The sequence below is a fragment of the Galeopterus variegatus genome, unplaced genomic scaffold, assembly GCF_000696425.1.
Source record: "Galeopterus variegatus unplaced genomic scaffold, G_variegatus-3.0.2 Scaffold1566, whole genome shotgun sequence".
NCBI classification, from domain to species: Eukaryota; Metazoa; Chordata; class Mammalia; order Dermoptera; family Cynocephalidae; genus Galeopterus; species Galeopterus variegatus.
Genome location: NW_007727677.1, coordinates 337984 through 364059, shown reverse-complemented (window position 1 = coordinate 364059; position 26076 = coordinate 337984). Strand labels below are relative to the sequence as shown.

The 26076-nt window shown below is 34.4% G+C and overlaps 1 protein-coding gene across 1 annotated transcript in view; it reads left to right on the top strand.

Annotated features, from left to right (window-relative positions):
- The window catches only part of PHF3 (PHD finger protein 3), a 67408-nt gene that overhangs the window by 15300 nt on the left and 26032 nt on the right, over positions 1-26076 (top strand). The window contains exons 2-4 of the mRNA XM_008577699.1: positions 12700-12861; positions 17258-19046; positions 24871-25180. Coding sequence (XP_008575921.1) covers positions 12700-12861; positions 17258-19046; positions 24871-25180 — 2261 coding nt within the window. The remainder of the gene's footprint in view (positions 1-12699; positions 12862-17257; positions 19047-24870; positions 25181-26076) is intronic.

The following is a 26076-nucleotide window of genomic DNA, read 5'->3' as shown; positions in this document are numbered from 1 at the left end:
GAGTTGGGTGGGTCCGGTGTGTTTGGGGTTTCGCTTCGCTCGGGCGGGGGCGCGGGTGCGCGGCCCAAGCGGCGCGCTATCCAGTGCGCCACCGGGCCGGCCCCTTCATCCTTCTTTAAATGGAAAAATGTCCCCCCTCCAGGATTAATTACTTATCATATAATCAAAACTTATTTTTATACCTTATGTGTGATATCAGTCCAGAATTTAAACAAGTGCTGATGGTCATCTCTGACCCATGAATATGTATAATCAATTAAAAATAAAGTATGTACTAATTTAAACATTATTGATAACTCTTTAACACTTCTAGAACTATTTGTATTATTAAAAGAGGAGATTTTCTAATGCACATGATTTTGCAGTTATTGGATGTTTGTACATTTTAACATACTGAAGTAAAAGTTTTATGGTAATGTGTGTGGATCAGTGGGTAGTCTTTTGGTCAGAATGGCCAATATTCTGTGATTTTGCAGTTGTAAAGACTAGGATTCTTAATTTGGCAGTTTTTGAGTGTGTTACCAACTTGGGAAAATATACTTATTTCTCAATTACAGTACACTGTTGTATACTAGATGTGCAAAAGTTGATATTTAACTTATTTACTCATCAACATGAGATAGTTTATGAATAGGTTTTCCATCCTTAAAGTAGTGAGTTATTCTACTTTGTAATTAAAATTTTGATAAGAAGGATATCAAGAATCCGTGAGCAAATGCTTTCTGGACATTGGTTTTGATCTTTTTTCTCTTTTGTCTAATTAACCTTGGTATTATAACCTATATTATTCTTAAGATTTTTTCTGTCAAAAAGAAAAATGAATGATAAGATCCTTAAGTCCTTTACTTTGTTGTCTTTTGAGGATGGTGACCAAAAAGGAATTCTGATAAAAGATAGCTGCATGTGCGATTTTTCTTATGGGATGTTGAGATGAGACTTGGCTGACTTGTAGTGACCCAAGAAAGAGATTGTTTCAGGGTCCTATCCCTGGGTCACCTTCCCTGTCCCATAGATAAGTGTATCTGCCAGCCAGAGCAGCTGAATTTCATAATTCCTAGGCAGTGGAAGATCCCTGTTTTTAGAGAAATAGGAAAGCCTGGATACCTGGATTTCCCCAAATTGTAGGCCTAGACATCTTCAGCCTCCCTGGCTTACCCCAGAAATGCTTTCTGTATTTCAGACTCTGTTCTTTTCCTACTCTCTGTTGCTGTCATGGATTTGCTTCTCATGAGTTGTGACTTACTGGGTCATCTTGACTCAGAATTTTTGGCCTTGGTTTTAGTTAGGATTAGGGTCAGTTGAGAGTGATATAAAGAAATTTATTTTGTCATGTAATAGCTGAGACCTCAGTGACTGAGAGCTGGTATGGAGTCACAGTACCAGGGACCCAAGCTGCTTCTACCTTGCACTGCTATGTGTAATCACTATTTTCAGGTTTATCTTACAGTTTGAGATGGCTCCTTCAGCTCGTAAGTGTGGGTTCCAGCCAGTAAGTAAGGGGAAGGGAAAGGTAATTCTCCCTTCATTTAAGATCATATCCTGAGAGTTGTGTGTATGGTTTCTACTTACATCCCATTGGCCACAACTTAGACAACAGCCACATCTAACAGTAAGATGGATTGAAAAGTATAGTCTGTTATGGCAGACTGTCTACCCACCTAAAAAACAGGAATTCTAGTCAATAAGGAAGAGTGTCCGAATGTATTTTCAGCTAGCATTTTCAAGCACAACTTCTACAGTTCATTCTTTGCAGAGGCCAACATCAGTACCTCTTCCCAGCTCACAGGTCATCTTGGGAGGTTTGAATAGTTGGCTTGTTTTTATAGCTGATTGTGCCTCACTTGTCAAAGCCTTTTCTAGGCTGCCGTATCTATTTTTTCCCCCTAATCTCAGTTAACAGAGCATGATCATTTGCTCATATCACAAATTTTAGTGATGCTGAAGGCAAACATGCATTGAGGGTGTCAGCTCCTCCGCTTTATAGAATTCTTATTCTTCTCTCAGTATCTCTCTTTTTAGATAAATTGTGACTGACATCAATTCACCAAGGATACTAGGATCAGTCTGATTAAGTATTGGTAAAGTTTAATTTCTTTTTAGTTTTTTAGGTAACAGTTAATATATATAATAATATTTTCTTCCAGGACATAGACAGATAGTTGGGTGTACCCGTTAGTTATATATGCCCCTTTAGGAAACCATCTACTTAGTATATACTTAAAGGCTAATAAAAGCTGCTATAAGGGTGCGTTATTGAAATGATAAAGTGTTTTATTTAGAGGCAGTACCTTTTTAATGTATTTTGTTTTTTCATTTCTTTTTCCCTCTAAGGAGTTTTGCTGAGTACCTGACAAATTTTGATTTTTAAGCTGTTTATAACTCATTCTGGGTACTAATATCATCTTTGACTTTATTTTAGTTTCTTCCTCATATTTTTCTTCTACTGAGTTTTTCTCAACAGTTTTTTTCCTTTGAAAATATTACGTTGTATTTTATATCCGTTTTAAAGCCACTTTAAATCTGTTTTGGATTGTAAATCAAATATATGTTGTTTAGATACCTGGTTAAGGACACTTTGTATTTTAAGCTTTTCTTTACTTTCAAATTTAACTTTGTATTTTGAAAATTTAAAGCATACTGAAAAACAGCAGGTATAGTATACGCACATTTACCCGTCACTGAGATTCAACAGCTGTTAATGTTTTGTTATATTTGCTGTATTTTTTTTTTGTCAGTTTACCATTTTATCCATTAGTTGAACTTCTCCATGTATCTCCCCCCCAAAGGGCATATATATAAGAACACCGTAACCACAACTTAAAAAATAACAATGAACTAATATCATCTAATATCAGAAGTCTTATAGTGTTTGGTTGTCTGACTTTTTTGATATTAAATTTCATTACTGGGTTAAGGTGGATCTCTGTTTCCTAAGTACTTGAGATAGCAAGTAATCTGTAGGACTAAAACTTTGCACTTTATCTCAGCCAAAAGGCTGAGAAGCGATGTAGGGATATAATTTTGGCAGCTTGAAAACATTAGTTCCTTATCAGCCTTTTCTCTAATTGTTTTATGTTTCCATTGATGATACTTGTTGGAATCATTGTACTAAAGTGATGATTTTCTTTTACCATCTTTTTTTATACTTTTCTGTTGGCAATCTTGTGGTAAAGAAAAGTTTTCCTTCATTACTTGGTTACTTACAGTTCCTACTGAAGAGGCAGATTAAAGGGAAAGAATTAACATTTAATTACTGATTTTCAGAGTACATCTGAAATGGTCAGTCACATCCAGTGCCAAAGGTGGTAACTGTTTGGCTCTTTCCTTTTTGATTGTCATAATGGTTTCATGGTTTTAAAAAATATATTAATTATGTTATACTGCCTTTTATTTTTTATTTTTTACCTTGGTTTAGATTTAATATTAATGAAAATACTTTAAATTAAATTTGATACACACTGGTGACAGGAAAATTGTTTAACAAATGACATTGATTAATGGGCTGGCAGAATTGGCATTAAAATAGAACCATTCTTGTGATGATTTAAGAAAATACTTATTCCACATATTCCACATAAGTTAAATTTTCAAGAAACTGGTATTTTTAAAACTATATTAAGATAGCTCATCTTCCTTTTTTTAAAACAGTGTAGAGCATAATTTAACTTTAAACTGTTGATTTAGTTGTCTTAGGAAATAAATTATTGTCTCATTCTTTATTAGTGATAGTCTCAGGTACTCTTTTAGTACATAGTGCTTTTGGTCCCTGCATTAATTGGCCTTGAGGCAAATAATATTTGAAAATAATTTTTTTCGAATGGTTTCATTCTCTTCTTTTTATAATAATGTCTTAAGAACTACTAGTGTGTCTTTCTCAAACATCGAGTATGTTCCATCCTTTCATCTAATTGAGAGGCCAGGAAACTGAGATTGTTAGAAATTTGTGAAATAGAAGTATAGGGGTATACTCTTAGAAAAAAGAGGGGTGTGACTGTAACACATGGACAGAAGTAAACCTTATTAAAGTAGTTTTTCTCTGAGGGCTTCTATTTACTTGATTTTCCTTGAGGAAGAGTTCTGGAATTGAACCTTAAGTGAAGTGATCTTGATAAGGGCTTACTCAGTCCAAACTGCTCATAAGAGGCCAGAGAGGCTTATTGAAGATATTAGGAGGTATTTACTGACTTTTTTTTTTTTTTTAAAGATGACCACCAGTAAGGGGATCTTAACCCTTGACTTGGTGGTGTTAGCACCACGCTTATTGAAGATATTAGGAGGTATTTACTGACTTTTTTTTGTTTTTTAAAGATGACCACCAGTAAGGGGATCTTAACCCTTGACTTGGTGGTGTTAGCACCACGCTCTCCCAAGTGAGCTAACCGGCCATCCCTATATAGGGATCCTAACCCTTGGCCTTGGTGTTATCAGCACCATACTCTCCCAAGTGAGCCATGGGCTGGCCCCAATGGGAGCAGTTTTATAATTTTATGACAGACATGAAACAGTGAGAGCAGTATAATGAACCACCATGCACCTTTTACACAGCTTAAGCAATTAATAATTGGCTTCTTTCTTCTATACCCCAGACACTTCTCCTTAACACCTCCCTCCACCAGGGTAATTTTGAAGTACAGCCAGAAATCGTATGATGTCATCTCTCAATATTTCAGCATGTGTCTCTGAAATGTAAGAATTCTTTATTTTTAAGAAACATAACTACCATAACATCTTGCTTAAAACATTTGAAAATAGTTCTTAATATTTTTAAATACTCAGTCAGCTTTCAGTTTTACCCAGTTCCCTCAATATTATATTTGCAATTTTACTCAGAATTGAAATAAGGTCAATACATACAGTTAACTGATATGTAAATATATTTCAGTCTGTGTAAGTTCTTCACACTTTTTTCTTGAGATTTACTTGTGGAAGAAATCAGGTTATTTGTCTTGAGAATTCTGTATCCTGGGTAACTAGATCAATCCAGGACAGTGTGTGACACATAGTAGGTGCTTGATGAATACTTATAGAGGAATTAATTTAAAGGTAAATAATTCATAGTATTTTAGAGCAGAATTAAAATGTAAAATTTTTAGATAACAATTACGATCTCATTTAATATTAGCTTATAGAATAATCTTGCCAATGAGGGCAATTATTTAGACACTTGTGAATGTTAAATGATAGGGCACTTATGGCTATAGAAAGCTATTTGAGAAAACCTGCCAGGTTATAATGACTATCATTTATTTAAGATCTTATTGCATGCATATCAGGCTCTCTGTTAGAAGGTACGTTGGCTTATTTTCACAATTTTTCAGTGAAGGGTGATACAGGTTGCATATCATTTCTCGGAAATGCTTGGGACCAGAAGTGTTTTGTGGGTTTTTCTAATTTTTAAAAAAATTTTTTGGAATAATTGCATTAAACCTACAGGTTGAGCATCCTGAACATGAAAATTCAAAGTGCTCCAATAAGAAAACCTTTGTCGAGTATGTGTCTTTCTGGCCGCTTTTTATAGGCATTTCCACATGTATATATATTTTTAAAAACATTTTAAGTACAAAATGGATTAGAAAATATGAATAAAAAGGAAGGGAAAAATCTTCTCTGAAATAACCATTTATTAGCATTTTGGTGTGTTTTTTTGGGGTGTGTGAGAAAATAAAGCTTGGGAAACAATTATACTACACCACATGCACTTCTTTCCCTCATGAAATACCCTTTAGCACATTGAAGACTGAAGTTCTGCAGTGAATAAACTGTTTTAACTTCCTTCAGCTCAGGGTTTTTAAAACTTGTTTGTTAGAAAGCCTCCTTTCCATGAATATACATATGAATTCCTTCTAAATCATGAACTTGAGTTTGTAAAAGTTGAAATATTGTGAACATTTAAATTTAAGATTTTAGAATGTGTTAAATATAAATTACAGCAGAAAGGATGGATAATTTAATAGTGTTATAGTATACTGAAGATAGCATTCTGTAGAATAATTAACTTAGATTGGTACCAAATACTAAAATAAGGTAGTAAGAGAAAATACTTCAAACAGGTAACAGATTACATAAAGAATTCATATAAACTGTTGAGAGAAAAACATATTAAGATTTAAGTAGGATAGTAGGCAGAGGTAAAGACATACAAAAGGGCAGTATACAAATTTGAAGTGTTCAGGGTTTTTTAGTAACCACGTTTGGTTTTAAAAATCTGAAACTCAGTGGTAGTGAGTTCTTATTGAGACTTAATATGAGGTGGTTTGCACTGAAAATTGTTCTTACTCTTTTTAGAAAGCCATTTGGCGATATCTATCTGTCTATAATAGTAAAATAAATATATTTGCCTTCTTTGACTCAGTAAATCTATGCTTTAAAGTTAATCATAAAGAAGGAATTGAAGAGGGAAGAAAAGGTTTTTGTATATAGCAGCATTATTTATATTTTTCAAATTAGGAACATGATAATATATAAAAAGATAAATTCACCCCAAAGTGGTTAATTGTATTTAACATATAAGTTGGTGGAGTATGTAATAAGTTTGGAGTGAATGTGTGAATCATCCATGAAGGAAAAAACTCTCATCCCTGAAGGGAGTTCAACTGCAGGCTGAGTAGTTTTCCACAGTGTTAGAGGAGAAAGCTGTGGGGTCTCTGTTAAGAGGAAGTAGCCATACATTTTCTTATTCTACTTCAAAAACACAAGCCCTATAAAACGGATACCTAACCTTTATTGTTGTGATACTGCAAAGGTATCATGCACTTTATTTTTTTTTTCTCAAGTCTGATACTTAATGCTAATTTTATAATAAAGTAAATAATTGACCTAGAAGTAGTTGAGCTGAGTTTGGCCTTTGTATTACTAGTGTAATTAACACACACCAAATGTAGAGTTCCCATTTGTTCCCAAATTGTAATTCTCCCTTTTGTATGGTCTTAAAGTGATTTAAACCAATCCCAGTTGTTGAGAAATGTAATAAAACTAACTCCAAAAGGTTTGACTTTATTCTCTTTGTATCTCATTTACCTCCCCTTCCCAAAAAAGTGGATTGAAATTAGTCTAGAGGAAAATAGTATTACTTCACTTAGACTTGACTAAAATCAGAGATATGCAAGTATAATTAGGGCGATTTGGGGTTTGGGTAGGAGGAGTATTAATGTGATCTAAATTCAGGTGCAGGGAGATTTCTGCGATCATGGATTTTATGCCAAAATTTCAAAATGAGAATGGCACTTGGTTCTGGAATGTGGGAGGGAGGAAAAAGCATAGTGCCATACTGTTTGTTTCTGCATGGCATGGTGAATACCTTTGCCTCTTAAACAATTTAGGTTATTGCTTTGTTTTGTTTTGTTTTGTTTTGTTTTGTTTTGTAACCTGAGTTTCCATTTTAGTTAGATCTATTGAATTGGGCTGGCCACTTTTTATAAAGTCAGATATCAAATACCGAATCATAGTTTGCCTTGCGGTGGTGGGAAGAGGAGATGAGGGAGGTCCCTGAGAATAGGCAGTGTTCTGGAAAAAACTCATGTTCTTCTTTACTCCTATTCATTTTCTTGGCAGAAGCACTTGGATTGAACTCTTTTTAAAACACAGATACCTAATTGAAAGGGTTTTAGTGAGAGATTATTCATTCTGTACTGTGAGTTATTTTAATCAGATAAAAAGATTAGAAGAAAGAAATCTCAAGCATCTTTATTGGTTGATTTGTTTTAGAGGGAGTTGAGGAAAAGTCAGGGAGAAGTAATAAATAATTTTTGACAATAGGGTGTAATAAGGGAGAGAGACTGTAAAACAGCTAACAGTTATAAGGCTTTTGAAGTGCTGAATATGGTTCTAAGCACTTTATATGTTAGTTTAATCCTCATAGCAACCCTCTCACCACTAGTTCTATCTCAATTTTATAGAAGAATTTGAGACACTGAGAGGTTTTAAGTACATGCTTCCATTGTTTGGGGTTTTGCTCAGCATGAGAGTCTTGGAAACTTTGGAGGCAGTGAGAGACCACTAGTTCTATCTCAATTTTATAGAAGAATTTGAGACACTGAGAGGTTTTAAGTACGTGCTTCCATTGTTTGGGGTTTTGCTCAGCATGAGAGTCTTGGAAACTTTGGAGGCAGTGAGAGCTTAATGTAATGTAGAGATGGACTTTTTGAGATGGAGGAAATATGTTGCCAGGAGGAGCAGGAGTACAAAAGAGAATTCATTCTTGGAAATCTCACCTTTGAGAAACATTTCAAATGCCGTCTTAGTTACTGTAACTGTAGGTTTTTGACCAGAGGTTTTCGAATGATACTGGGACCTTAAGGCATCACTTACCTTCCAAGTTATTTTCCAGCACATATTAACATGGTCAGATTTCTGTTGGTTTTTCCTTCCGCCTCCTTCCTCGCCTTCCCTCTTTCCACTTCCCTCTTTTGTCCCACTCTGTCTCCCTTCCTGTTCCCTCATTCATCTCCATCTTTTTATTTATTTATTTATTTATTTATTTATTTATATATTTTTTTGTCTTTTTCCGTGTCCGGCAACGGATCGCAACCCTCAGTGTCGCCCCCGTACCGGACCGGGACCGGCAACGGGATCGCAACCCTTGGTGTTGCCCCCCGCGCCTCGCTCAGCCAGTGAGCGGGAACCGGTCTGTATGTGGGATCCGAACCCTCGGCGGGAGTGCCTCCGCGCTTCACAAGTGGCGCACTAGCACAGTGCGCCACCGGGCCGGCCTTAAAGGGTACTCTCCTTACCTCACCTCCTTTTCCCTCTGCCTTCCCTGCTTCTCACTTACGTAGAAAAACCATCTTTTCTCTATTTAATCTCCTTTAGCTGATTGTCCCCTTTTTCTTTCTTTTACTATTAAACTTTTTAAAAATAAAAAAAGAGGCTATAGCTATTGTCATTATTCACTTATTTACTTCTTAGCCTCTCGTCATCTGACGCTCTGCTTCTGGGTGTCATTTGTTCTTCATTTGTTGTCTTTAGCAGTTAACCTTTTTGATCCTTACTTCCTTAAAATTCTCCTTATTCTTCTTTTGTGATGTTGTACTACCTTGATGCTTCTTTTGCCTGCTCTTTTTCTTCATGTCACCAGTATATCCAAAAAGTGAAGTCATTATCTTCCAAATTTGTTCTTCCCAACTTCTCTCTTGGGGTTAATAGAAACATATTTCTCTCTCTCATCAATGTTTAATTTTCCTGACTGGTCCTTTCCCCTAATTGTTTTATCAGGCAAATATATTCTGCTGTATAACAGGTTGTTATTCTAGGTTCTGGAGTTTCAGCCATGAGTAAGAAACAATGTCTCTGACTTGTGAAACCTTCATTTTAGTGGAGAAGACAGTTAGTAAACAGATATTTCATGTCAGACAGTAGAACATGTTTTAAAAGATAAAGTATGCTAAGGGTCAGTAGGCAGTGATAGGAGTATGTGCTGTATTACATAAGTTGGTTAGGGATGTTTTCTCTGAGAAGATAGTTGAGTAAAACTTGAATGAAGTAAGAGAACGAACAATATGGATATGTGGGAGAAGCATCCTCCATGCAGAGGGTGTGACAGGTGCAAAGACCTTGAGGTGGGCCTGTGCTTTTTTGTGTTTAGGAAAGGCCAGTGTGATTGGAGCAGAGTAAAATCAGCATGGTAGGACGTGAAGTTACAGAAGATGGCAGGGGAAGATCTTGTTAGGCCCCTGTGCACCTTGGCTGGGATTTTGGACTCTAAATGTGTTGGGAAGGCTTTGAAGGGTCTTAAGCAAACGTATAACATGATCTGACAATTCTAGAAGGATAACTGGTAACTGTGCATGTGTAGGGATGAGTGGCAATAGAGGAACCTGGGACACTAGGAGGTTATTATAATATCGTCTTGATGAAAGATGGTGGTGATTTGGAGTAGAATATTAGCTGTGGAGATGGTAAATTGTCATATGAGTGATGCATTTTAAAGGTAGATCCAGAAGGATATGCTGATTGCACATATGTAGGTTGTAGGGAGAGGAGCTAGAGACGGTTCTAGAGTTTTAGGCTGAACACCTGGGTGATGGAAGTTCTGTTTATTGAGAGTACTCTGGGAAGAACAGTTCTTTTTTTTTGTGGGGGGAGGGAGATTGGGTGGAATCATTGTTTACTTTCAATATGTTAAGTTTGAGATACCTGTTAGATATCATAATAGAGATGTTAAATTATACTCTTGTGAAGGTCACATGTGAACTTGGGGAGAAAATACCTTTGGGAGTCACTGGAGTATAGATGAGACTGGATGTTATCACCTAAGAATGAGTGAATGTAAAGAAGAGAGAAAAAAAATCAAGAAGATAGATTGGAAGACTGAATAGTTGGGTCTTCTAAAGAGTAGACATCTGGAAGAGGAGGCTCTGTCAAAGGATACTGAGAAGTGGCTAGTGAGATAGGAGGATGTGATATCCCAGAAGCTAAGTGAGGAGAAGGGGACTTAAAAAGGGGAGAGGAATCAGATGTCAGATGTAGCTAGGAAGTGAAATAATTTAAAATCTGGTAATCGATCTTCAGATTTGGCTTGCTGAATCCTGTTTTTATTGATTTTGCTTTGGAATATAGCTCTAAAATTCATACCATACCTTTTCGCTCCATGCCAATAAACACTGTTAATCAGGCTTTTCTCCTGGACTGTTCTCCTTTTTTTGGATTTTACCTTTCTCTCCTGATTACAATATAAAATATGTGCTCATTGTAGAAAATTTGGAAAACACAGAGGAAGTATAATGAAGAATAAAACAAGAACAGCAACAACCAAATTCCTTATCTACATTACCATCAGAGATAATCATTGATAACAGTCTATTGCATTTTTTCTACTCATTTTTATCCATGCATCTTTATAATGCATATATTGTATATATGCTTTTATATAGAATTGAGATGAAAAATGGTCCTAAAATTTGCTTTTTTAAATGAACATAGTCAAAAAATTTTTGAGAAATGTATGTGAATGTGTAGCAACGTAAGTATTACATCATGGTGGAATAGCCTAACTGGACTTCCCACCTGTCTTTACCCTAGTTATATCTTAAATGAGTCTTAAATAAGTTCCAAAAGCATATTATCCTCTAAACTTTTAGTGCATAGCATAGTGATTAAAAGCATGCACTCTGTTTTTGAGAGTAATACATGCTTACAGCAGGAAATTTGGAAAATAGAAAGAAGGTATATTCTTGTCTTTTATAGTTAAGAATTACTACTTATAATTAATGTTATAATTTTATCTATTTTCTGCAAGTCTTTTTTCTGTTTGTCTAAATGTACATATGCATGCATTTCATTTGTTTGTTTGTTTCTTTTTTTTTTGGCTCTGGCCAGCTGGCTGGTAAGGGGATCTGATGTTTATTTCTAAAAAGGATCACACTGTGATATTTTCTTCAAAGTCCATTCTTTCTATAATCTTTATAGTTTATCTTGGTCAAAGTGTGTGAGCAGTTTCATGTTTCTGTTTGTTGTCAAATTGCTCTTCAAAAAGATTGTACCCTTTGAAAGTTTATTTATAAAGAATTTTGTTCTCTTTAAATTTTAGGATAGACCACTATCTTGTTGAGCTCTTTTAAATGAAGTTCTACTTGGATACAAAGATGAGGACTAGATAACTTCTTGAGGTTCCTTCTAACCCATAGGATGAAGATAATAACTAACATTTGTATAGTGCTCTAAAGTTTACAGAGTGAGTTCTCATACATCATCTCACTTGATCCTCACAACAGCCCTGTGAGGTAGGTAGGACAGGTATTGTTGTTCTCATTTTAGAGATAAAGAAACTGATAGAGAGGTTAAGTGACTTGATCAAGTTTTATTTAACTGTTCTAGCAGGGATTTGAATCCAGACCTTCTCATTTAATAATCACATTCTTTTTACAAGTTCTCATAAAACTACACATTTAGAATTACTTATACATGTTGGCTAGTTAAGTGGCATTTGTTCTCCACAGAAATAAACGTAATAACAATACGAATATACTTTTAATATTTCCTTCAATGTCCCCCCGTTCTTTTCTACCTTTACTCCCCACAATTAAATAAGTGGCTGTTTCTCTTTTGAATGGAAGGTAATTTAATTATATAGGCTATATTAAATACCTATTACTTTCCCGAGCATTTGGGTGAAGGGGAAATTATATTACCATTTTAAAAAAATTTCTCTCTCCCTCCCTGCCTCCTTCCCCCTCACTCTCCCTTTCACCTTTTACTCTCTTCTCTCTCTGCTTTTTTTTCCCTTTTTTTTTGGTACATCTGCCTTGCTTACTTTCACACATGTAGCATAAAGTCTCTAAGTAGTAGGATCCCAGTTAGAGCTAGAATTTTTGGTTGTAGCTTAAACCTAGAATCAGAAGCTTTTCAGGGTATGGAAATCTTTTGTACTAACTGAACCAAAATTGGGATAATTGGTACTCCAGTATGGTTGCCTATGACATTCACAAGGGGATAGCAAATGACAAATGAAAGTGATAGTTGAGGTCAAAACTGGAAACTATAACTAATCTTTGACTAGTTACCTCACAAGGTAGAAGTTTGTAAAACTGAATTGATTTGCGAACTTAGTAGTGACAATATCACATGTTAGGAATAGACCTGGATTTTCAAGACTGTATAGTATTAAATTAAAGTTGCCTCACAGTATTTTCTGTACTGCCTTTAAATACTTAACACCCCCAGTATTTTTAAAAGTTAATTTTTTTGTTTTTGTTTTTTTTCTAGTTGTTGGTCTTGACGATATTATGGATGAAGGAGTTGTTAAAGAAAGTGGCAATGATACCATTGATGAAGAAGAACTGATTTTACCTAACAGGAATTTGAGGGACAAAGTAGAAGAAAATTCAGTAAGATCACCAAGAAAATCACCTCGTTTAATGGCACAAGGTAATCCTTCCAAAGAGGCCCAGTTAGAAAATCAGAGGTATAGGGACAGTTGTGTTAGGTTGCAGACTTGCTGAGTAGAGATCGTATTTTCTTGATGTTTGCTAGTCTAAGCAGTTTGATGATAATCAGATTTGAGATTATATCAGTTTGTTGTATGTTTCTAGTACCTACCACCCCACTGTCCATTTCCCTTTCTCCAGAGGAAACCACTAATAACTCTTTCCGCTGTTTTTACTTACTTTTTTGGTATTTACCTTCATATCTCTACATATATTGCTATTTTTTGATTATTCTGATTTAGGGATCTATCTACTGACTTCCCACTCTGGGTGATTTCATTCTTCTTCTTGTCCCCATTACAGAAAAGAACATTTCCCCATCCTTCTAATATATAATTTTATTACATTAGTAATAGTTATTTATGTTATTATGACTATATATATCTATATCTGTGTGTGTGTGTATAGTTATAAATACACAGTTAGAGATGATTCTTTTAATAAACTGGTTACTTTTTTTCCTATACAACTTATTGTCTTTCTGATTTTTGTTTTTCATTCACTTAGTTCATTGTGTACATACCCACAATTATACCTCAGCTGCTTTGCTATTTGCCCAAACCTTTCCTAAAAGATACTAGTGCATATCAGGTATTATGTCATTTTCATTTTATTGAAGAAATATCTCTTAGAACCTTCTGATCTTCAGTATGGACTGGTGTTTAAAAGCCTGATGCAAAGCCTATTATCCACGGATCTTCTTTTACCATTCTTCTGAGTGTCTGTGCTTTTATTGTACCTCCTCTTTCTTCTTTTTTGGTTCAACTCCTTCATTTTAGTGATGCATCTCTTCCAGGAGTTTTGAACATGGGGATACTTTTTTAAGCCTTGTATGTCTGCAAATGTATTTAATCTATTTTCACACTGGAATCATAGCTGGATGTAGAATTCAAAGTTGGAAATCGTTTCCTTTCAGAAATTTGAAGGTGGTGCTTCATTTTCTTCTAGTTTCAGTGTTGAGAAGTTTATTCTAACTTTTTTTGCTGTGGGGGTGGGGTATGTTACCTGCTTTTTTTGGAAGTTTGTGGAATCTTCTTCTTCAGCTCTAGTATTTTAATTTTTCATGATAATATAAAAAATACACCTCCACCAAGTTACATTGAGCTAGATACTTAGTAGATCCTTTTTGTCTGAAAACTTATTGTTCAATTATGGGAAAATTTCTTGAATTATTCTATTGTTTATTTTCTCTACTCTTGCTTTCTTTAACTCCAGTTATTCAAGATAGCATGGATTGGCTTTTCCAGTTTCTTTATCTTGCCTACTTTCCACCTCTCTGTCTTTTTCCTTTACTTGCCAAAATTTTGTCATATTTATTCTCCCACCTTTTCATCAAGTTTTGTACTTCTAATTTCTAAATGTTCTCTTTTACTTTGGGAATGGTACTTTTTGTAGCATTCTGTTCCTTTTTCATGGATGTAATATCTTTTTTTGTCTTTATTAAGGTACTAATGGTGTTTTAAAGGATGTCTATCTCTTTTCATAGTTTATGTTTTTTCTATGTTGCATTTTTTTAAAAATTAAAAAAAATAATTTTTGGCCTTCATCTTTCATGTTGGAGGCTTCCCTAAAATGTCTGATTCTCAATTGTTGCTCATGTTTAAGGGTAAAGAAGTAAAACTATGTGGAATCTCTAAGTGTGTGGGCTGAGTTTTGTCAGCAATGAACGTTACCATATGGTGATCTGGCTGCACTGTTTTTTTGCAGCAAAATCCCTCCTATCAGTATTTAGGTTATTCCCATAAGCTTACTGCTAGCATATTATGGGAGCCCTTGAGGGAATCTACCTGAGGTGTCTCAGCTTTGAGTCTGTACAAAATCACTTCATCTCACAGATTTCATTGTACATTTCTGCTACTCTCAGCTGTACCTGATGTTTCTTAGACTAGAAACCCTGTTTTACCCTCTCCAGAGAATAAGCCACCAGTTTTGGGTTAGGATCAGGGAAGGGCAGTTGCCTAACAGGTGGAGTAGGGGAGAAGAGGGACCTAGGGATATAACTGCTTCTGAAAGAGCTTTCAACCTATCTGGGTTTTAACTACGTGCCTTCGTCCCCATGTTAAAGTCATCTGGGCCACCAGTTCCTAAGGTTTTTGAGGTCTTATTGGTGTTAGTTTTTGCCAACACTGTCACCTTCTTGTTTTTATTGGGTTTTCTATATCAGTTATTTCTTAATCATCTCTCATTTGGCTTCCAAAATTTTCCGCTGTTTTCTTCTCTCTTGTTCTTCCTTTTCTTTTGGGTTTATGTCTTTTAAAAACAGATTCCCTTACTGTAGCTGTTGTGGGGTTTTGAGAAGTAAATAAACTTAGAAACATGTATTTACTTTATCATCTTGTCCTTGATTTATATATATATTTTTTCCATGGCCACACGGAGGCTGATGTCCTGGTAAAACTTTTTTTTCTAATAGCAGTTTTAGTTTTACAGAGAAATTGAGCAGAAACTACAGATTGTTTCCATACCCTTCCCCCACTGACATATACAATTTCTCCTATTATTGACATGTTACATTAGTGTAGTACATTTGTTACAACTATGAATCAATATTAATATATTATTATTAACTTAAATTTATATCAGGGCTTCTTGTTTGTATTGTACAGTTCTATGGGTTTTGCCTAATGCATAATGTTGTGTATTAACCATTATAGTATCACAGAGAATAGTTTTGCTTCCCTTAAAATCCTCTGTGTTCTATCTACTCATTCCTCCCTGCCTGCCTGCCTCCCTCCCTCCCTCCCTCCCTCATCCCCTGAAATCCTGGTGGCAGTGACTAATTTTTTTTTCATTACCTCAAATATTTATCATTTCTTTGTGTTGGAAACATTTTAAAATCAGTTATTTGATACATACTTTTGACTTTGAGAAATGAAAAGAATAGAATGAACATTGTAAAAAAATGATAATTTTTTTGCCTATAGAGCTAGACTTCAAACTAAGGCAATTTATATTTAGAGGAGAAAAAGCGACTTTGTCCTTTGCTTAATAAATTACTTACTATTGGGAAATAATTTTTTTATCTGAATATCTTCTCAGTTGAATATGCCATTTATTTGTCATTTTTAGCAACGACTTGGATGTTAAAAGTTCTTCATTTATTTCAAAAATGAATAGAGTTGTAGGTCACTAGAAGCTACCCTCAAAGCTTTAAAAATTATTTAAATATTGACACAAAACTTTATTAAAATTTTAGTTATTTTAAAATATTATATAACTGAACATGTGATAAATAGTTTATAATCCACTGTTTTAAAAGTTGTTGAATACTTACCTCATGTCCACATAGTGCCAGTTCCTAGGGGAATTAGAAAGTGTCCCTAAGATTAGGATAAGCATATAATTTATTGTTCAAACTGAGACACTTTTGAGAGTAAAAGAATATGCTTTTAATAATTATGACTACAAGTATCACCTGGGACTGCCAGAAAGGAGGACATATACCTTCTTGAAGATTCTCACAGTGATAAATGACAATGTAGGGAAATGTTGTCAACATTGGAGTGTAGTAGTGTTTTGCATTGAAAAGGAGACTTTTTAAAAAAATTAAACATTCTGTTTCATGCAGAGTTGATTGAGATGTTTTGGATATAGCTTTGTACTTTGCATTTCAGTTTGGGGGTTGTTTTTCTAGTAAGTGAAAAACTCACCAGTTTTTTTTCACATTGTGTTTCTCCTTCCCCTGGAGGATGTATCAGGGTAGGGGAAGGAGAAAAATTCATTTAAGACTCCTTATTAGCATTATTAAAGGTGGTAAGCTCTATTAAATTATTTTTCTACTCTTCTTATTTTCCTTTATGATACATTTTTTTTTTTTTTGGTTTAATTCTTTTTAGTTGTAACTTCTGTTTTGGGAGCATTATTAAAGGTGGTAAGCTCTATTAAATTATTTTTCTACTCTTCTTATTTACCTTTATGATACATTTTTTTTTTTTTTGGTTTAATTCTTTTTAGTTGTAACTTCTGTTTTGGTGATCTGTGTATGGTACTCTATGCTTTATTTCTTAGGAATAGCTTGAATGCTAAAATGGTGATATAAGGGGAGCACATTGATAAAGGAATTTATGAAAGCCTTTCTTGTATTAAGGTATAATGCTAGTCTGAATTTTACAGAAGTTTTTCCCCCCTACCAGAATTCAGAGAACTTTGATATATAAAATTTAACATATATGTTAATATATATGTGATCATCATGAGTAACTTTCAAAGTACATTTTTGTCAAAATAAATATATGTAGCTCAGAATAAAGAAGTGATATATTCTAAATTGTATTGAAATAAAAAACAAATGGCAAAGTAGCTAAGTTATTTTTATTTATTTTTTTCCCTTGTGATAGAACAAGTAAGAAGTTTGCGACAAAGCACTATTGCCAAGCGTTCAAATGCAGCACCTTTAAGTAGCACAAAAAAAGCATCTGGAAAGACTGTATCTGCCCCTAAAGCAGGGGTGAAACAACCAGAAAGGTGTCAGATTAAAGAAGAAGTTTGTACGTCACTGAAACCTGAGTACCATAAAGAGAATAGAAGAAGCAGCCGACATACTGGACAAGTTGAAGTGGTACCAGAAGTATCAGTGTCTTCAGGTCATTCTTCAATGTCATCTTGTCTTGAAATGAAGGGTGAAGCTGGATTAGATTCTAAGCATAAGTGTAATAATCAGGGAGAAGCAAATGTGTCATCTCATGAATTAAGTTGTCCACTTCTTTCAGAGACTTGTATCACCATTGAAGAAAAGAAACATGAAGCTCCAATGGAAGGTAAAATTAAGGCTGTTAGTAGCCCGTTGTTTAAGTTTTCAGATAAAGAAGAACATGAACAGAATGATTCCATTTCAGGTAAAATGGATGAGACTATTGGTGAAGAAATGAGGGCAAAGGGAAAAGTTGAACAGGAATCAAAGGAGACAGTAAAATTATCTTGTGAAGATGACCAAATTATTGAAAAACCTGGATCTTCTGGTGGTATATCTGATGATACTGATTGTATGAATCCAAATAAAACAGAAAAGAACCTTATAGTTTTGTCTAGTTCTGTGGATGAAGTGACTGAATGTAATTTGGAATCGAAAAATACCATGGATGTTTCCGGTAAAGTTGAGAACTCCCTTCAGAGAAATAAAATGGAACCACTGGATTATTGTGAAGACACAGTGTCTAATGATAAGCAGTTGCAGAGCACCGAGTTGAATAAATCAGACTTAGAGGTGGTTGATACTAGTGCTTTTGAACGAGAAAGTAATATTTTAGAAAATGCTATTTGTGGTGCACCAGACCAAAATTCAAGACAGTTGAATATTATTGATAGTATTAAAGTGGAGTCGCTTGAAACAGCAAACCTTCAGGATGACAGAAACAGCCAGTCAAGTATTGTTTCTTGCTTAGAATCAAAAAACATTAAATCCAAACATTCAAAACCTATGACTCATTCTAAGCAAAACGTGACTGCAGATCCTCCAAAGAAAATTGTTGCATCAAAGCATGACATAATGCAAAACAAAAGTAAAGTTAATGTCAGAAATATGAAACGAAATGCTGATGAGCCACAATCTCAGAAAAGTTTCCATAGGCCAGTCAAAGTGAGAAAAAAACAAGTCGGTAAAGATTCAAAGATTGAGAGTTGCAATTCTGGGGTTAAATCTGTGAAAAACCAAGCCCATTCTGTATTGAAAAAAACATCACAGGATCAAAATTTAGTACATATTTCCAAACCATTAATTCATTCTTTGAGTGATAAGCCTCATGGTCATCTTGGTTATTCTAAAGAACCTCATCATTCTGCACAAACTGGACATTTACTACATTCCAGCCAGAAGCAGTGCCATAAGCCTCAGCAGCAGGCCCCAGCATTGAAAACCAATAGTCATGTAAAGGAAGAGCTTGATCACCCAGGCATTGAGCATTTTAAGGAGGAGGATAAACTGAAACTAAAGAAACCTGAGAAGAACCTACAACCCCGCCAAAGAAGAAGCAGCAAAAGTTTTTCTTTGGATGAGCCACCATTGTTCATTCCAGACAACATAGCTACAATAAAAAGAGAAGGCTCAGATCATAGCTCCTCATTTGAAAGCAAATATATGTGGACTCCCAGCAAGCAGTGTGGGTTTTGCAAAAAACCACATGGCAACAGGTGTGTGTGTGTATGTGTGTGTATGAATGATGTGTACATTGAAGAGAGATTGCTTTTTGGGGGGTGGGATTAGCGTGAGAACTTTTTTAATAGAAATTATTTAACTTGTGAAGACTTTTATAAAAACAAAAACCCTCTCATCAATCTTGGATAAATGATAGAAAGGTGGAGCCACTGGATTTACAAATGTATTATCCTAGAACACTTTAAAAAGCATAGTCTGACCAACAGCTGATATATATGGAAATGTTTTGTTATTGTAACTAGTTAGAGAGTATAACTCAGTCACTGCATCTGAAAAAAAACCAAATACTTTCTGCTAACCAGAAAATTGTTAACACTGCTTTGGGGTCTGTAAGTTATATATCTTTTGAGCGGGTAGCGGGGCTTGAAAGTAACTAGCAATAAAGTATGAAGGTCATAATGGAAATTCTATTTTTCTTTTGAAAAAAAAAAATTTTTTTTTTTTGGATAAATGAAGCACATTAAAGACAGTGCCATCACTTTATAACTATCAAACTTTTCCTTGGAATGAAATTTGATAGCTAAAACAGCTGTTAGATTACCCAGGTGAATTTTGTATGTAACAAGGAATAGAGTGATGAAAATATGTATTTCTTTTTTGGATGTTTTAGTCATTTCAATAATTTCTTGTGAATTCTGATCTTTCAGAATTTTAGAGGTGACTTTAGCACTGCATTTTATCATTCGAAAGATTCAGTGATTTATACTTTTATGACACTCCCTCTGCCCCGTGCTCCCGATGGATGCATTTTTTGTTTGCTAGCTTTTTAAGAAAAGGAAAACAAGATGAAGTGGAGTTTGCAGCTACAAGATTATCCTGTTCGAGTCTTCATGTTGCTGTTGGAACATCTGTCAATGCTGATATGATAAAAGGACATTATAACTTGTACACTATATTGTTATTACCCTTACTCATGAAAGTGAATGTGAGAGTGACTTTTCCTAGCACTGTCAGATTACAGGAAACTCTTTAGGGAGGAAAAATTTAGTAAAGCGTGTTGTTATATACTATTTTGGTGGGAAGGGGGTGGTTGGGGAGAATGGGAGGGAGGTGTTGGGGCTATTCTGTAAAAAAATAACCTGAGTTTTATATTTAGGGATTTTTTTTCATGTGTGATTCAGCCCATCGCCTATTTTTAGTGTCAGGCATTACTTTATAATAGAATATATTCCAGTTTTTAAAAGTAGTCACTTGTTTGAATACAGTGCTACATTTGCCCTCACTTATGTGCTTTTTGTGGTTTTTCATTTAAAACACCTTATTCACGTGTTCTAAAGTGGGCTTCTTGTTTTGGGGCCTAAAAGAATTAAGGGTTGGATGGTACTTTAAATTTTACGCCAGCCTTTTTCTCTGTGTCACAATCTTCTAAAAACCATGTGGAATTAGGAACCTTAAGTGAATGAGTTTTTAAAATGAAACTTTGGCATAGAGTAGGCTGCCATGTTAAGTATGTTATAATGTAGCTTTTTTTGTAGATAAACTTGTGTTCCGATGGCCCAGTCTTCAGCAGTTTGCCCAGGCTTTTTAATGATGACTGTCACTTCATCAGCATCAACAGTTATTTTTCAAAAGTGAAGATTTGATGCTAGCCTCCCCTCACCACCTTTTTTTTTTTTTTTTTTTAAAACCTAATGCTGCCTCTTGGATCAACTCTATAAAATGTAGAGTTCTTTGCCCCAGTCTTAGAATTTAGATGCCCAGGGATTTTGGGCTCATTCTCTGTAATTGACCTGGATAATATATAATAATATTGGAAACAGTCATTTTTTGGAGCACCATTTCAGATTACAATTTTGTGAATAAAGAAACCTAAGTAATTGATTGTTTTTTCTTCACTACTGCTTTGATACATTGTGCTTATATACATTGAGTTTATTCAAAAAATGCAACTCTCATCATGTAATTTTCCTATTTTAATTCACTTGTAAGAATATGAATTTATTAGAAAGGGAATATTTGGAAATAATTTTGATCCTTCTCTCTGTGTTTATGCACTAGCCACACCGAAAGCTATTTGTTAATATGACATTTTCTAGCACTTGTGATAGCTTTGTTACTGTAAAGACTATTTTAATTTTTCAGTATTTTACATGTATTGCAACTGAGGTTAGCTTCCTTGTGTGTTCTTCCAGTTTGAAATTACATTTTGTGATTTAGATATTTATTCATGGCATGGCCAGATGTGATATTTGACCATAAGCAACTCCTATACATACCCTAAAGAACAGTAGGTATTGACTCTTTAAGAGTTTACACATCATGCTGCTTTTGTTTTGTTTTTGTTTATTTTCCTGATTCAGTTTTATACAAAAGGTACATTAATTATTTTTTAAAACTTGACTATTTAATCCTCTGTTTTTAAAAAATTAGTGTGACTTTTGAACAACTTTTAAACATAAGCAAATTGTTATTTTGAAGGAAAGGAGTCTTAGTCTTTTCATATTACCTACCTTATGGTCTCTATTTCCCCACTTCTCTAGAAAATGCTTCTATCCTTAAAAAAAATTAGTGTGACTTTTGAACAACTTTTAAACATAAGCAAATTGTTATTTTGAAGGAAAGGAGTCTTAGTCTTCATATTACCTACCTTATGGTCTCTATTTCCCCACTTCTCTAGAAAATGCTTCTATCCTTAGTTTGCATTACACTTTCTTGGCCCCAGTTGTAGAAGACTAGTATATTGGATAAAATTTTAAAACAAACAAGAAAACCTCCCTAGCAAAATGGATTTATAGCTTTATATTCAAATGAGAAAACTTACTTCTGAGAAGGAAATTTTCTTCTAGAATAAATAATTCAGGTTTTTCTCAGAATTTTGAGTTCTATAGACAAGTATTTTTCTGTGTGGATTGGATTGCTAGTAATAAACATGATTTAATATTTACATGGAATGGAATCCTTTCATCTTAGAAGAGTGACTACATATATGTTCACAATAAAATGGTCTAGACTGTCACTTAAAAGAAACATCAGAACTGAAGGCCCATCTACAATAAGTACCTACAATGTATCCACAGTGTTAGTGAATTTGTTAAGAGCAGGAGTTCTTAGTGTTGCCTCTGTAGTTTACTTTGAAGGCACTTGAAATTTGTGAAAATATTCTTTGGCCCAGCCAGAAGATAAGAATAAAGATGAGAATTCTAAATTAGTTTTAAATGGTCTTATAATAGGCCCAGTTTAGCTTTTTATTTTTATTTTTAATTTTGTGTATGAACATGTAACAGTAGAAGATACTACAGATATTCCTGAACTTTTCCAATTAACTAATTAATGTTGACTCGTCCACTTAATTGATCCAGAGCTAAACTGCATGCAACATTGATTTTATAGTAAAATATTAAATGTTTAGGTGGTGTAGTATTTTCCTTAAAATGATTTCTCCTTTTGGTAATCAGAATTTCTAGGGCAGAGCAGAAAAGTGGGAGAGTAATAGTTGGCTACTCCTGCTGTAGCTACTTTTATTTCCTCCCCCACCTCATACTCCTCCCACTCCCCCACTTTTTAAAAATAAAGCCATAGCATGAAAAGAGAAGAAAGTATATTCTCTTTTTGTGATAGGCCATTTAAAAAAAAATGATTTAAAAAGTTCATAGTACTAATCAATTTTAGACCTAAGAATGGTCCATATTTACATTTTTGGATAATCAATTTTAAAGTGAATTTTATTTTCCGCTAGGACCTGTCATTGGGCCAACGTTGATATTTTTATCAATGTCATTTTTTCTTGATTTCTCAGAAAATTTAACTGTTTTACATGAAATCTAAATAGTAAGATATATCTGTAGATGGCACTTCAGTGAAATAAGTGATAAATTTAATGATCATAAAAACACTCTTCCCTGGTTAAGTGAAATAAAAAGTCAAATAAAAAATTTGAAGTTCCTTAATATGTGATTTATAATTTGACATTTGGATTTGGGACATAGTCTGTAAACTTCTAAGTTGTGTCTTGTTGAAACTATTCCAGACTGGCTTTGAAATCCTTACATAACTTTGTGGAAGTAAAGTGAAATCACCATTAGCCTTTTTTCAGTATTTCAAAGACATTTATATTAGACAGTTGCTTTCAAAAAATAGCAGTTCTTATTGCAGCCTGAAGTGGAAGAACTGTTAAGCATCTATATTCAAACTTTTTTTTTTCTTCTTTCGATTGCCTGGACTATTTGTATCGTTGAAACATTATGGACCCATCACAAATCTCAAACCTAGAGAAACTTTCTGTCTTGCAAATAACATTGTTTGAGAGGTTTCTTACTTGTCTTGTGAATCCAAGACATTGTGTGTTGTTGTTATTTAGTTTTTTTATTTTTCTTTTCCAAACCACATGAATCACTGGGGAGATGAGGACTTACCTGATTAAGCTAGCACAGGCATTACCAGTGAGAGTAAAGAGTGGTGAATTATAGACATGAAGAGGTCAAGTCTGAATGCACAGTGGTAGTTTGTTACATAATAGGCAAATGAGGAAGAAGAGAAGGAAGTGCTGCTATTGAGGAATGAGGTATTTGGCATGATTTTTAAAAAACATCCTGTAAGGATTGAAACTAGGTGTTCTAATTTTTATAGTTTCAACATGAAAACAGGACTTCTGGTATATTCAGAGGCCATATTACCCAGTGTTTATTACCTTTAATATCCTTACTGCCCTACAACTTTTTAAAAGGAGTTTGACTTTTGGTGATGCCACTTATCAAAATTAGTAGCACAAATTCTTTGTCTTTAAGTCACTAAAGAATATCTCTAAATCCTGAATATTTCAAACAAACTGAATTGCTAGCCTCAAGAAGGAAAAAGGAAAATTTTAAATATGATTATTTGAAGTGAATGTTGTAGCTTTCCTAACAATGGGTTGAAAAGTATGTCAAAATGATACTTTGTCCCTTAAATTGCTGTTTATATATGATTTGCCATTTTACGTAAAAGTAATTATAGATACTTTATGTAAATAGGCAAAATAAAAGCTTTTTTAGAGTCATCTTCTGTCCCAGACTTTTCCTGTTGGTTAGAGAGATTGTTTCTTAGCTGAAATGCAGTAAAGGGAACTTTTGGGGGGGGGGAGGGGCTTTTTTAAGGGATATTGAAAAAAAAAAAACCTAAATGCAGGATAGAATATTGATCTTTATTTGAGAAAACAAGTTTATTACCTAAAACACATGGTCATTATTAATAAGGAAGTCCTTCACACTCAAAGGTACATAAAAAGATTCTTCAGCTGAATCATTGTGACATCATGGGTATTTTGAGCTTAAAATATTCTACAGTTAAGGTGATGAATAATAAACAGTTTGAGAGGCTCCAATATATTTTTGAGTTACATTTTTGCATTTGTTTCCTTTTTTTTTGTCATTCAAAATGATTATTTGAATGAACAGTTCCTCCATTTTATGTCTTATTTTAGGTCTGTGGTAGTGTAGCTGTAACTGGTGGATTGTGTATGATCAGGTTATCACAGAAGTCATAGCACCCTTTGCAGTGGAGGAATATGTTGTTATTCTATACTTTGTTATTCAGTATAGTATCCTATACTGAGAAGAGTCAGTTGTCTTTTATTTTCATCCTGATGGGTTCTTTCCCCATTCCCCATGTTTTCTCACACCAGAGGGAAGATATTTGAGGTTTTAAAAGTTCCATTTTCATAGAATATTTTCTTTGAAAACTTGCTCCATATTGAGCTGATGAAATTGGTAAGATTGAAAACCTGCAAAGTATCAGAAAATCAAATATTTGAAGTTTATTTAAGCTCACTGTTGACATTGATTTTTAAAAAAATTTATCAAAGTTGTTTTTTGTTTTTTTCAGGTTTATGGTTGGCTGTGGGAGATGTGATGACTGGTTTCATGGTGATTGTGTCGGGTTAAGTCTTTCTCAAGCACAGCAAATGGGAGAGGAAGACAAAGAATATGTGTGTGTAAAGTGTTGTGCTGAAGAAGATAAAAAGACTGAAATATTAGATCCTGATATTGTGGAAGACCAAGCAACAGTAGAAGTCCATAGTGAAGATAAAACAATGGAGTGTGAAAAGCTTGGGTTATCAAAGCATCCAACGACAAATGACAAAACCAAATATATAGAAGATACAGTGAAGCACAAGGTCAAAATTTTAAAACGGGTGAGCTTTTCATTAATGCGTTATTTTGTTGAAGAGCTTTGTATGGACCAACAATGAGAATTTTGAAATTTCTTTTTTCTTTAGGTTTGGATGTTCCACTTTTTAAGTTTCAGTTTATTTAAGATTTTTTGCAATCTTGGTGAAACCAGGTATTGGCATCTTCAGAAGGTGCAGGTCTTATTTCTTATAGTCTTGTGCTATTTCAAGTCTCTAGTTTGGTATTTGAATTTTCTGTGATAGAATCTTGTGGTCTTAAGTGCAGATTGTACTTGCTAAGTAGGTTTTTTAAGAACGCTTTTCAGTTCATAAATATCTACCATTCCTTTAACCAATTGGCATTATTTTCAAGTGGAAAAGCTATTTTCTCTCTTTAAGGAAAATTAATCTTAATTCTGTTGACCTCTGTCCCAATATTTGCTTGGAACTGTCACCTTGTAATCTTTCTCATAAAAAGTTCACTTTTCCCTGGTCTTATGTTTTAACTACCTTCTGAAAGTATTACAGGAGAAACGTATAAAGGACACAGCATTTTATCTGATTAAATTTCCTTTCTCCTCATTGTCTACCTTTTCATTACCTGTGATTTTTCTTTTTCTTTTTTTTTTTTTTTGTCCCTTTTGAGACCGGCCGCACTGCACTCAGCCAATGAGCGCTGTGAGTGCACCGGTCATCCCTATATAGGATCCGAACCCTCAGCGAGAGCGCTGCTGCACTCCCAGCACCGCACTCTCCCAAGTGCGCCACGGGCTCAGCCCTACCTGTGATTTTTCTAATCGTTGATTTGTTATTCTTATAGAATACTGCTAGGGAGGAAACACAGTGGCAACAAATGTATGTGGATAGGCAAGTATAATAATCCAAAAAACAACTTAAATTTTAGAGTTGGAAGAAGCTTG